Source organism: Manis pentadactyla, chromosome 7 (genome assembly GCF_030020395.1).
Source record: "Manis pentadactyla isolate mManPen7 chromosome 7, mManPen7.hap1, whole genome shotgun sequence".
Lineage (NCBI taxonomy): Eukaryota > Metazoa > Chordata > Mammalia > Pholidota > Manidae > Manis > Manis pentadactyla.
In genome coordinates, this window is record NC_080025.1 from 130,113,060 (window position 1) to 130,127,978 (window position 14,919).

General features: G+C 35.7%; 1 protein-coding gene across 2 annotated transcripts in view; it reads right to left on the minus strand.

Annotated features, from left to right (window-relative positions):
• Positions 1 to 14,919, minus strand: part of CHCHD3 (coiled-coil-helix-coiled-coil-helix domain containing 3) — a 278,762-nt gene that overhangs the window by 86,907 nt on the left and 176,936 nt on the right. For both annotated transcript variants that reach the window (XM_057504774.1, XM_036905587.2), the window contains exon 5: positions 7,608 to 7,691. In XM_057504774.1, coding sequence (XP_057360757.1) covers positions 7,608 to 7,691 — 84 coding nt within the window. The remainder of the gene's footprint in view (positions 1 to 7,607; positions 7,692 to 14,919) is intronic.

Genomic DNA, 14,919 nt, shown 5'->3' on the forward strand with positions numbered 1-14,919 from the left:
CATCTGAGCATTTAGCCTGATAGAGCTCTCCAACCCACTAAATTCCCTTTAAACCCTATTATTGTTAGACCTTTAAAGGAGAAAAGGAGAGGCTACTCTTTACAAAACATTTTTGCTCTGGAAAATAGTATCTGGCATAGGCTCCATGGATTCCCTGTGGCAATTAAAAGCTCTGTACGAGATGCCAACAGGTGTTTGAATAATTTGTATTCATTGCTATATCTATGTACAGTGCCTGGCTCACTGGAGTTTAAACATAGGGGTTATTGAATGAATGGTGAATGCCAAGGACTCCCCCTAGCCCCCCAAAATTCTGATAAGAATGACCAAGATCAAAATCCTATTTTAGTCTCTATGGTCAAATTGGATTTAGGTCCCCTTCATTAAATGCTGATCTTACTGTGCCAACCTGCTTTATATGCCAACTTCAGGTGGGGGCATTTCTTATTTGATGATGTTATGAACTAATATTATTTGCAAACGTTTTAATGACCAAACATATCTTTCTAACTGAAGCTAATGTGTCAAAACATAATCCCTTATAGACACACAGCTGGCTCATGGTCTGAACATAAAACTGGGATTCAAGAGCATTTTCTAACACCAGCCCTGAAATTTCCTTTTTAAAAAATTAATATTCATGTATTTTAATTTTTCAGTCAGTAAAATAGGGAAATAAGCCTTGGCTGGTCTGCCTAGATGGAGTACACTTAAAATTTATAAACAAACAAGATACCAAGAAGCAAAACAATCACTACGAAATGGAGTGCAAAGAAAATTCCAGAGATTTAACCTATTTTCAATTGCATGCACAGGAAACAGAATGACTTCCCACCTGCAATATTCTTATCAATAGCAAGAAAAAGATCTCAAAGAAAAAAAAGGGGGTATTAATTGTTTTTCAAATAAAACTGGCTGCAGAGCCTCCCCTAACAAAATGAATAGAATTTTAAAAAGCGAAATTAATTTTCCCTGGATTTCATAACACTTTATTTCTTACCTTGTCTTTACACATTCAAGTGGCACACCATTTTAAAACACTGTCATGGTAAACAGAATCTATTTTACTATATAGTCTTTCACAAGGTAAAGGAAATATGAAGAGCTGAGAACACATGCAACCCATATTGTTGGCATCTTAGCACTTCTGATCATTACAAGCACTCATGGAAAGGCTATGTGGGGCTTTAAAGCTGAACTGTTTATTATCTCTTTCTCAGAGCCCTGGGGCTATCACTGCAAAGCACTGTGGTCCATTCTAAACTCTGAATAGAGAAAAGGAAGAAATCATTAAATTATAATTTCCATGCACAATTGGTACAAGTATTTCCTACCAACAGGATTAATATGAAAGCAGATCCCAGAATAAAGCTGCTCAGCAGAGAGGATGGCAGTTTAGTGTCTTGTAAATTTGATTTCCCTGAAAGCCCTGACACACCATAATAGTGAAATCCTATTTACTGCAGCAAGCAGGACGGATAATGCTATTTAATACCTGGTGTGCTGTGTGCCATCCGCTCATAGCTTTGTACTCCATGTTCTCATCTTACCTTAAGGTTAATACTTCTTGACAGCCTACATGGTAAATAGAGCCCCAAATTAAGTGCTGATCTCATGATTTGCAAATCTGTCCTCTAAAGTTAGGCACAGAAAAACTGGTTCCGGTTAAGGGGATAATTATAGCGGGATGCACTTTTAACAGCTCACACCAGAAAAAAATGTAAGTCTCATATCCCTAAAGCCATATTAAAAAAGCATTTCAAGGTTACCCAAACCACATTTCCCATTAGGAAATTCAGAAAGGTTAACAGAAAGCCAGTGCATTTGGAGGACTTGCTGAATAATGAATTAAGGATAAGACCCCTATATCCACTATACTGTATTGATTTTTTTCATTCCCCAGAGAACAAAATAGAAAAAAAAAAAAAAATCCATCCTGCTTGCTACTTTTGAACTATCGGCAATAATCAACGTCCTTTAGGGATGGCAGGTAACGGTGCAAAGGGGTTCAGTCTTTGAACCTAAGTTATCAATAACTGCATCAATTATATTAACAAAAGGTATGGTGATACTGGGCCTTATTAATTTTTCTACGTAACATCTAAGTGAATTTATTTAACCAACATTACTTGTTAAGGATAAAAAAACAAAAACTGAATGCAACTCAAGACAAATGCTACAAACCGCTACACTATGGAAGTCTCTCTCATTTATAATGGCATCACAATGAAAAGGGACACCGTTTCTGTTGCTGAAAATGTCCAAACTCTGGACCAAAGAACCTTATCTGTTTCTGCAACTCACGGTAACTCAGAAAGCACAGGGAATCTGCCTTGATTGCAAGATGAATGAGGAAGCCAATACATCCCCAAGTGTCAAAGAAATAATCTCTCTCGGCTGACGAAGGCAGACAGCATGACCTGCCACGACATATCTACTACCACAGTTATGCTTTCAACTATTATGCTAAATCTGCTGTATCACATTGCATGGCCAAAGAATACACAATAATTTTGTATCTATGAGCTACCCATATGACCAAGAATCATTGACAACCATTAGAAAGCATTCAAGGGGGAAAATATCAGAGATTTTTTTTAACCCCATAAATTGAGTTTATTAATGTATCTCCTTACCCCCTAAAAGGATTGTTTCTGTTTTAGTATCTCAGATGTCAGTGGTCTGTGAATCTATCCTTTTTTAATCCCCTGGAAAGGCTGACCCAGCTTCACTCAATTCAATATTTTTATAATGACAAACTTCACCTGGTAATAAAAATGCCTAATAATTTCTTCCCATGAGGAGCACACTGGGCTGACAATAATCTGTTTTGTTGTCATTTCTCTCTACTACCATTGTTGGCATTATTTTCCCCCCAAGCTATGCACAGAGAAATACAGAAACTAAGGTGTTAATTGATGAAGAAGTAGTCAATCTATCAGAAAAGCCAGTTAATCAAACAGATGAGTTCACTACTTTATGATGCAAAAGAAGATATGCCACATACTCTAAGTAAAAGGTTTTCAAAACTTGCTCATTCAACGTAAGCAAGACCTTAGAATTTAATTAGCAACTCTCTCCACAGGTGACTAACTAGTAAAGTACTTTCCTTCTTAATGACAATTTATTTTTCACCATTATCTTTGCATTGCTCTTTTTTGCCCAGCTTGTACAATTCTCTCTTTAATTGTATGGGACTGACTGCAGTGTGTATGCAAATAGCTGCTGAAATTCAGAGGAGTCTGTAAACTGAAAGCAATACACAACCCGATACTCAGCTGATACGAACATTGTAACTGTTTCTAACTAAGCTCTCTGATCTCCCTCAGCTCCTCAAGCCACCAGGGCTTTTATAGCTCCCTCCACGCTGTGCCAAACATGAACGCCAAGAGCAAAGTAGCCTGAGTAGAGCAAATCAATTCAAGTTCATAATTGAGAAGTTAAGACATGCAAGACACTAATCATCGAAGAACTCACATCTCCAAGATGTCCTGGGGAGAAAGGGATCCTTCATGCAGGAAGACCCCTGGGAGAATCTGGACTCTGCCTTCCAACCACCTCCTTGGTGCTGCCTCTCGTTTCCCTCCCATAGGGCTAACAGACTATGGAAAACACAAATTTTCCTGAAGAACATGCAGGCCATCCAGACCTTAATGAGATAACCACTGAAAGAGTCTATCCAAAGTAACAGGCAGTTTGTTATTCTATAATAGATACCTGTAACTAGAGATGGAATAAGATGACTCTCCTGTAGCGACACTATTCGTATGAACATATGAATGAATGAATGACTCAAAAACATTTTTAAAGTGGTTGAATGACTATGAATTTATCACTTCAAAGAAACACAACTAGGTATTAAAATAACGCAGGGGTATCACACTGTGGTTGTTAGGTAATGAGAAACCTTATTTACTCCCTTTTGGTCATATTTTCCCAGGAAGTGCCAAATCCTAGGGAAAAAAATTATGCATTTTGAATGTTTAATAACTTTAGGCTTTGAGGTAGCATTAATCACATTTTAACATCAGGACCTAAAAAATTGCATTAGAAGCCAGAAAGAGCTAACTTATCAGCCAAAGAGCTAACAAAACAATTAGCAGGGTTCACCTTCTTGAGTGCAGAACTTAAAAATAGTAAAGATAATTCTGGATAGTTGCTAAAAGCTTAGGTTCTGGACCTGGTTCAAATCCAGATCATGTTTTGGCTGCATATTCTTGGACAAGTTACTTGAACCCTTCATCGAAACAAGAGGGTGACAGCAGCGTAGGAATGTCTGTGCAAATAAAATGATCCAAGCAAAGTGCATAGCACAATGTAAATGCTCAATAAACACTTATGAGCTACAATGATGATGATAAAAAGATGACTTATCAGATGATGATAAAAAATACCAAGACATTCAAACAAACTTGATTTTCTCAAAAGATAGATATAAATTATTAGTTTAAATGACTAGTGAAGAAGATTCTACACATCCTGCGGATATTTAAATTCTGTACACTAATATATGGTGTAAGCTTAGTAAATCTAGGATTTATTCACTGACCTCCTATATGAGTTGTGAAAAATACAGAAATAAGAAAATGACCTTTGCCCTCAAGGAGTTAATAAGATAAATACAGGTTAACTAATCACATTTATCATATATGTGACATAAAGAGAGGTATCTAAAGCAGATGGAGAATTCTCTGAGGAACTGAAGAAATCCTCTTAAAAACATTAAAGAACCTTCTCTTTGAAAGCTGCCCTGGGCTTCCTCTCATCAAATACCGATCAGGAATTCATATTCTCTAGTCTATTATATCAACAATCAGGAATCCACAAGTCTGTCAGTTAGTCCACACATGTAATTCAACCCCTCTATTATTCTTAAAATATAAAAGTTTACTTCACATCCAGGTCAACGTTGTTTAATAAAGCTGACAACATTTACAATAAAATAAGGACTTGAAAAACTTTTCAAAAGGCTTTGACCTTCTTTCTCAGTAAAGAGTTTCTACTTCAGCATACCGATCGTAAGGAGGATGTAACTGGTGTCCACTTAAATTACATTTATTACTCCTCACAAATCAGTGAAAGGGGAAAATTAGCTTAGATTCTTGGTGAACTAGCCAATATAAATACCTGGGAGGAGAAAGTTCCATTCACATATGGGAATTATCTAACTGATAAACAGCTTACTGAAATAGAGCCCAGAGGCAAAGCAGGCAGTATTATCGAGCTGCATATATTTCACAAGCTCAGCGGGCTCAGGTTCATGGTCTCCAAAGAAATTTGCAACAAGTGAATGAAAATTAATAGATCAAGTAGTAAGATTATAAGTTATCAAAAAGTGATAATGCATATAATCATTGTGTTTGTTAATCTAGCTGATGGGCAGGTGGTACGGTTAGCTTAGAGATCACTCTTGGAACGATTCTGGAAGACTCACTGACGTCCCCTCTCCATTAATGATTTGCCACCTGGGATCTAGTTTCTGTGCTCAATATTCCATTTGGTTAAAATAGAAAAATATATGCACTTATATCCACTTTTAAAACACAGGCAACCAGAATTTCATAGTAAGATGATTCTGCAAGTTACAATCATTATTTTTTCTTACATAATGCACTACTAAGTTCAGGACTTTTACATCCTGTAACACAAGTGTAGGTAGAATTCCTAACAGAAGTGGTTGGACATTGTACTTTTCACCATGATCACAATACCCGAGAAAATCTTTTTTACAATCTGTCGCATTAAATCTAGAAAATGCTTCATCATTGGAGAACTAAATGTCTCTCAGATCTTCCTGGATAAAATCCAGTTGAACAAAATTCAGCATAGGTGCTTTAGGAATGGCAATGAAAAACAAACAGGATTTTTAGAAATGGGAAGAAAACACCAGAAGTTGAATACTACTGAAATAATTTTATGATGGTAAGTTTCTTGTACACAATGAAAGTTAAGCAGATAATCTTTAATGGCAATAGTTCCTATCTGTTAAGTTCTTTCCAGTTTTCAAGAAGCTTTCAAATGCACTATCTCATCTGGTCCCAGTAAATCACAAAGGTGAGCAAGGAACAGAGTATTGTCCCAGTCTTACAGATGAAGAACCAGAGACTATAAGGGATAATATGAGTTTTCCAGATGACAGCACCATATCTTCTGACTCCTAACCTAGCATTCTTTTGGCCACATGTTATTAAATACGGAATTATTAAGAATTAACTTGTTAATAGTATCATTCCACCTCAGGATTCCTCCAGGCTCACTGGGGCTTTTCAGCTTTCAGTTAAAAGCCCTAAATAACTATTTTATGGCCTTATCTTATAGAAAAGGAAAAAAATACACATTTTTCCTATATAAGAAGACACTAACCACAATGATTTGGTATCATCATACCATATGCATCCACCATCCCGTCACTTCATTTCTTCCACTGCTAGCACCGTGGCCCAAATCAGCAGCCAAAATGCTCTTCCACACAAACCCTCCAGCTTTTCCAAACACACCAAGAACACTTGGTTCTTCATGGCTTCATGGCTTTGGCACTGGCTTCATTACTACAGACCTCCTCCCAAAGGCATCCTATTAGATAGGCCCTCCGTGTCTATCCAACCTTACACCTACATGCCTACACCCTGGGACTCCTTTTAACCTGCTTTATTGCTTTCCATATTATTGCAACCTGCCATTCAATAAATACACTGGGCTTTAGTCAAATATAAGCTCCATGAGGGCAGAAGTTTAGTTCATTTTCTTCACTGGTATATATCTCTGGCACTAGAACAGGGCCTGACATATATTAGCTTAAGTAGGTATCTGCTGAATGAATGGGGAAATGGTCCCTACATTCAAGAACCCCCAGCTCAGGGACAGATAGGTGAACACAGTCAACATAGAAATAACTGTATTGAATGGGGCTTAATAGTGTATTTTTTATTTTATTTACTTTCTTACATAAACAAATCAGGTTCTCAATCAGACAGAAGAGAGAACTTTGTAACCTCATGCTCTATTTATGAAATTATTCTGGACAAATCTGCTTTGTTAAACAGGGACACTGATTAGGTGCTCCAACTCCTATTTTTAAACCTACTATCTCCTTCTGTTTCAGCCTCCGTTCATCTTTTGCATCTCTGTCCAATTCTTGGACCACAGGGGCTAGAGATACTGCCTCAACCCCTCTTCCTAACTCTTGTCCCTAAGTCCTACTGCTCAGCTCCTGTCTGCCACTCTTGAAGGAGACATTCATTTCTTAGCCACAAATGAAGTGTAACCACATTTTCACAAAAACACCGTTTAAAACACTACCATTTCTAAAAGCATATTCACATTTAGGCAATGTGGTTTCTGAACATTCAAGGGAAAATAAAATATCTAGGGGAGTTCCTGAATGATAAAATGCATGAATGAATCAATAGCACAACCACGCCCAAAACTACCAAAGAAGAAATGGCACTCCCTTCAAGAACAACCTACCTGCTTTGCTTCTTTCCCTCCTGGTCACATTTTTAACTAGAAAAGCAGTCACAGGCCTAATTTATTGATTTTTAAATACATATATGGGAAAGCTGCAGATGCGGTAACAGAAGAGAATCAACAAGAAGAAATAGTCGTACCCTCTCCTCCAGTCTAGCCAGCTGCTCTTTGTAGAATGTGTCCTGCTTCTTTATCATTCGATCTTTCTCTTCCAGCTGTTTAGCCTAAAAAAAGACATGAAGAATATACACATCAAGAAAAGTAGCAACAGCAAAGCAAAAGTCAAATATAAATCACATTAGAAGTAAGTATACAAAGCTAAAGAGTTTTACAATCTATTAGGCTTCTGCCACAGAAAAACATTAATATAATGATGATTGCTGTATTTAAATGCAAAGAATGAGTCTACATTGTATTTTTTTTTTACTCTGACAGCTGTGTCCTACTTTGTCCAAATGTATCAGAATACAGCACAGTTTTATTTAACTTCTCTTTCGAAGAGTAATTTCAAGGATTAATATTTTGCACAATAAAACTTTGATTTTATTCTGGGCATAAACACGTGACTAACCTTTCTTGAACAACCACAAAAATGCCCATATAACACTTTATACATAAACCTCATGCTTGAGAACCTTTAAATGACCCAGTTTCCCAGTGAAACCTAGTTATGAATACATGTATTGGTCTATTTCTTTTTTTTTTTAAATAATTGGCTTTGGAGGGAGGACAAAAACTACTGTAAATATGTATTTGAATAATTAAAAATTAATAATAAAATAATGAAAGTAATTTTAAAATTTAGTTATCCCACTTCTAATTTACAAGATTTAAAAAAAGATTTTTTGATAGTTGAAAAAATGATTAAAATGTTTACTTATGGATGTTTCCAAGATTAGTTTTAAAAATGCATTTTTCAAACTTTTGTTTCTATCATGATCCTTATGTTTAAGTGACCTTAATCTTTGAGGGAACAGACCTCCCTATATTATCCCAAATTAGAAAAGTTTTTAACACATTTTTTTTTTTCAGTGAATGCTGAATACACACCTGACTGGGAATATTAAGAAATTAAGCAAGTATGTATTTTGGCATTCCTCTCCTTGTGCCATGCACCTTATTTGTTTGCAAGGATCATGTGTCACCTGGCTCAACATGTGTAAGAGTGACTTCCATTATTTGCTTAGTTTAACTGAACCCAATTTTGCAAATTTTTAGATTATTTTGCTACTTACTTTGACCTCAACGTCCTGCAGCATGTTAAAAACAACCAACCAGTTATTTAACAATATAAAAGCAGTTTTTTCCCTAATGTTACAAATAAATCAGATGGATAATATCTATGTAAAATGCAAACCAAGGAAGGCAACAGGTAAAAAAATACAAGGACTTGTTTAACTTGAAACACATTTAAATGTCACTGTGCTGTTACAGTTTGAATAGAAGATTTCAATGAAAATTTCATGCTGCTTGGTGGCATAATAAATAAAAAATGCAATATTAAAATTAGATTAAAAATTCAGATTTAAGTATGTAATCTATGGCTCCTTGGTACAACACAGTAAAAATCTGACTAGTCTGTCAGGAATATAAAAGAAAAAGTAAATGGAGAGAATTTTTAACAAATCTAAGTATGAAAAAAATTTGTATTACTGTATGAACTAAAGAGAAAAGACCATTCTAAATTTAACACACCACCCTAAAATATAAAGGAAATAGAAAGGCATGGATTTATGAGACCCTCCATAAAATAAAAATCATTAAACAAGATGAATATTCAAATGACATCAAGAAGAAAAGATATTCCAACATATAACTATGAGAATTAATGTTACTACCACAAAGGGCACTAAAAAATTAGTCCCCTTTCTATCCCCAACCCCCCAAAAATCCAAAGGAAAAAAACACAAATGACATACTCTTGGTAATTCACACACTAAAAAACAAATAAACACGTGGGGAAAAGCCCAACCCCAAATAAATCAAAGAGTAAAAATTAAAATAATTAAGTACAACTATTATCAATTTGACAAAAATATAAAATAATAATATTGGCAAGGATACAGGAAAACAGGCTCTTCTATATACACTGCTAGTCAGAATGTAAATTAGTATAACCACTTCTTACATCAATTTGACAAAATGTAATGTCTTCAATATATATGTGTATAAATTCACTAAGATCTAAACACTATTTTTATGACTGTTCTTAAGTAATTATGATAAATTGCAAAGATGTTCATGATGGGGTTGTTTACAGAATTGCAAAGAAATAAAAACAATTTAATGGTTAAATTAAAATATACTCAAAACATACTAAGTAAAACAAGAAAAATACTAAAAAGGAAGAACAGTATGATCTCTTTTTTTGGAGGAAAGGGGGGAAAAAAACCCAGAAGGGTATTCAACAAAATGTCAACACAAGGTACAGCAGGGTGGTAGGCTTATGGATGGTTTCTGGTTATTTTTGCTTCTTTATATTTTCCAAATTAAAAATAAACATACTTTGTAGATAAGGGATATAGGAGGGAATTTTTTTAGTGAGGAATCTAGTCTACTTGATTATGGTGGTGGTTACACAATTGCATACATTTGTTAAAACTTACAGAACTGTGTATCATAAAAATGAATTACATAAATGTTTTAAAGTTAGTACATTTGTTAAGCACAGTACTTAAATTTATGAAGATAACATACAAATATATGGATATGTGTGTTTCTATCTTTACTATTGTTAATCGGTTATGACTTGGCCGATTTTATTTCTAGGCATTTAAACCTAGAAAAATTAAAGCACACAGATTTATATTTAAGAAAATGCAGCCAGCTTTATTTAAAGTGACAAGTGGGAACGAAAATTTTTGTATAACAGAATATTGATTATAAAAGTCCAGCTGTAATGATCAAATATTGAGAGCCATTAAAAAATGTCAAAATAGAGTAATTTTTTTTAACTCAAAATATTATGTGATGGGGAAAAAGGTCATAAACTAGCATGCACAGTAAGTTCCTAATTTTGTTTAAGAAGTAGGGGGACGACTTGGGGGATGGACAGGGTAAGTTTAGTGCCTGGTTATATAGAAATGGAAAAAAGTGTAAAATATGCTAAGATGCTAACAGAAGATACGTTTGGTAGAATATTTTTCTTATTTGGACTGTTCTCTGCTTTTCATATTTTCTATAATGAGGAATTATTCTATAATCAGAATAATATTTTTTAGACATTAATATATATGTATCCTTGACTATGAGGTGGAAACATAATATGGTACAGAAACTGGAAGAACAAGCTATTAATTATATTAACAACCAAAAATTTTTGTTTCAACAACTTGAAGTTATTTAAAACATGAAAATTATTTTACCTACTAAATTCTTAATGTATTGGCACTTGATTCTCTCTCTTATTCAGTGTATGACATTTCCTACCTTGGTTCTTAAAACATTTGCACTAAATATTTCTTTTGTTTCCAAGTAGTATAGTGAAACTTTTTTTAATTCAAAGAAAACATAGAAGATATTCTATTATGGCTGTTCAGAAAACACTAAGAGAATTCAGTACCACAGGTATATTGCTAGAGCCTACTGAGGACCTCACCAACTGGTAAGTTTGGCAAGCTGATTACCACCTAAATAAAGGAGATAGAGAAATATCCTCATTCACTTTTCTAAGATGTAATCCTTGAAAAATCTTAAAGCAACGTGCCAAAAGTTCAGATATGCACACTGAAGAGGAACTACCTCCAAAGATCTGAAAACACCAGACTATGTCTAACATCCATAAATCTTTCCGTAGACAACCAACAGAATCAATAGTTTGAGATTCACAGGGGAGAATAACAAAGCAAGAAACAGGGCCACAACACTTTAATGGCACATTGCTTTCAAACAGTTAATGTGATGCTGGGAGGGAAAGTCACACAATATGAATCCTGAAACTTAAATAAGCCTGGAATACATTGACTAAGCTAATAGCTGCCAAGGATGGAGAGTCACACTCAACTTAAGAAAAAGCAGTCAGCCAAATGCAAGGAAATAAAACTTCTATATATAACTCTAACAGGTAAGAGAATCACTGTAAACAGACAAATAAAAACAGTGAAAAAGTAAAAAACATTATTTATTGTCGTATTAGAATCATTTCTTAGAAAAAAATGAAGACAAAAAGTATCCCCCCTTCTCCTGTTTGCTATTCCTCCTAACTACAAAAAGTAAACTGATTAGCTTTCATATCCTTTTAAGATTTGAGATAACACAACTGGGTTTTAAAATAGCAGAAAGAGCTTAAGTGGCTCATTATGAAAAACTAGAGCTTCCCATATGCAAGAGAAACAAAGAAAATAAGGAAATCAAGTTTCCTTTAAAAAAAAACCCAACACATAAACATTTTGATGTTTTAACTCAGTGTTGGTAGCTAGATTCAAAATGAGGTATGCATATATTTATTTCCTTAAAGACTTGCCTCTTTTCAGAAAGGACTTGAAGGTGCTTACAGATATAATAAAGTCAACAGAAGAAAAAACTGGGCTTATGGATATGACATGCTATGCTAGTAGGAACATTACCTGCCCGCACATGTTCCTAGGTAAATCTTCATAGTGAAAACTTTTGGGCATAATAGCTCAGCCCTCTAGGGTCTGGTTGCTTCTGGGGACTAATGTATGGTGTAAGATCAATGGCCTTATGAACCCAGTGACATCACAATCACTTAGCTCAGAGGTAGTACTGTTACTTCATGTACCAAATATAAGGAATGTTAAGGACAGATTCTGTGCTATGGGAAAGTTCATACGTTTTAAATGACAAAGTTCCTTGAAATGCCAGTATTCAATTTTAAAAGCTCAAGGTAGAAAACAAAACAGGTACCTGCTCCATTTTCCATGGGATAATATTGTGAAGCTAGAGATTACTAGGATTGAGAAAAGGCAAGAACTGTAAAATCAATCTAAATATGAAATACCCATTTCCTATCATTCTAAATCAATGATATGGACAATCTGTGGGAGGCAAAATCAGACAGTATCTATCTATCTTACCACTCATGTAAGCAAGTAGGAACAAAGAGCTTTATTCCTGTCAGAACTACATATAAGGCACAATATATAGGAACCTAATAAAATTATATGCTGACATAAAACAAAGAGAACTGAAATATCCAAGGGACCTGAACCATAAACTTGATTGGTAATATTACATTTAGAGGCCATGGAACATGATCACTGTGAATATCAATTAGCCATAACAAAATAATTAAAGTAGCCGTGTATTCAATTAGCTGAATACTAGACTTCTGTTATAAATGAGAAATTACAGAGGGTCCACTGAGCCTTTATATCAAGTGGCATTAAATAAACAAAGAATTATTTTCTGAACCATTCCAGAAGGCAACTTTCAAATAGATAATTCATCTAGGTGAGCTTAAATAATGCCCAGCCTATTACCAGCTTCTGCGTGCCTTTCTATGGCTACTTCGAGGCACAAGCATAAGCCACGAGCAAACCCCAGCTTGAATGGAAGCTGTGCTTATGGCCACCAGCACAGTAAAGCCTGACACAAGTCGAGTACAGACCAAGAGAGGAAAAACAAAGACATTCTTCCAATAGACTTGTTCATTGTAAATCTAGAACCCACACCCTTGCTCTCAGTCAAGTTCATTTGCTCCTGTTTGTTTCATCTTATGAAGAAGTGCTTCAAGAACCCTGGCCTACATTTGAGTTCTTTCATGCTAGATAACATACTGCAAACAGCCCACTATGTCCTCTGCAAATTTGGGGCATATCCACTAATTCTCTTGAAAAAAGAAAGCAGGGTCAGAAAAGTGGTTTTGGAATTAAAAAGTAAAGCCAACAATGTATGAAGAAAGGAGGTTGTTAGGTACATAAATTTAGAACAGAAACAACCTAGTGGTGCTTTGCTTTAAATTTTCCCAGAGCTTACTCTCATAGCATTTGTGTAGAACACAGTGTTCAATGAATGAAGCAAAGTTAAGTGCTAGATAAAGTCAGAAACAATTTTACAAGCTTTTACATACAGTTTTAAAGTGGGGAAAAGGTTTTTTCATCAGACATTTACCTCTCTAGTTTTCTAGTTTAACTCACAACTTATTATCACTATGACATATTAGGAAATTCACTTGGCGGGGAGTCAGGAGACCTGGATGCCCAATCTAGGTCTGCTAAATTACATGTGAACATGCACTGACTCACCCAAGTTTCCACCCTTGACCCAAAACCCCTCCTGAATGTTACTTCCTTCACATAGCTTTGGCCAAGTCACTCCCCTGATGCCGGTTCCATTTCTGTATATAATAAAACTTTTTAACATGTCTCCTATGGCACCTGTTACTGACTCTGCCTTGCATTATACATGTTTGCTTACCCACCGTCCCTCTCCTAAAGTTTAAACTCTCTGAGACAGGGAAAGAGATTTATTCTACTCTGAGCCTTTCACTCAGCCTATGTCAGTACCTTCCACAAATGAAACACTCAGGACATGGTGGCCAAAATGAAATAAAGTGCATTGAAGGGAAGAGCTTGTAGGAAATAAGTAGACACAGCTGGGAAACAAATCTGTCATAACATCTTTGATTTACTTCAAAATGCTATAGCATGAACAAGGTGATATTGTGTGTCCATGTTACTTAGGCTAAGCTCTGAAGGTGCTACCAGCATGCTACTCAGGAACAGTGCAACGCAGGAGTGCACAGCAAGCATTCTTACTGCAAACTCAAATAGTAGACAGAGGTTGCACCCACAAGGGCTTCACTCACCCATTTTTTATTATTAACATTGGTGTGCTAGTTAGCACTGTTAGGACTGCTGGAAATGAGATTTTATTAGTGAAAATGGTTCATTAGCTAGCATGATAACAGTTAGATATAGATTCTTATTGGTAAAATGAAAACTACCAAAAAGCTTTAAGGGTTAGCTAATATATATTAAAGGTTCTTTAACATCTTCTGTGAGAATATGAGAGGCTAGGAGAACGAGGTCCACAGCTTTAACTTTAGGGATGGTGCCTCAGGCTTGCTGGCTCAACAGTCCTGCATCCAGCCATTGCTTTAGGACAGAGACTATTCTCATTTTGGGCTAGATCACTCTTTGTTGTGGAGAGCTGTCCTGAGCATTGCAGAATGTCTAAGCAGCACACCTGGCCTCTAGAATACCAACAGCCCCATCCTTCCCCCAGCACTGTGGCAACCAAAAATACTTCCAGAAAGTGCCAGCACTGCTCTCAGTTGAAAATCACCGGTTTTAGAGAATTGTTGATTGTCTGAGGCCAACTATAAGCAGCCTGATCTGCCTCAGGTGACCCTTTCCTGCAGAGAAAACACTTAAAAACCAGACAACTGGGACTTCACTGAGCTTTACAGATCAACGTATCTGAACCATCGTGTAGCTGCTTGCTAGTAAATTTTTGTGCAGGATGTGTCTGTTTGTATTGTATTGGGCT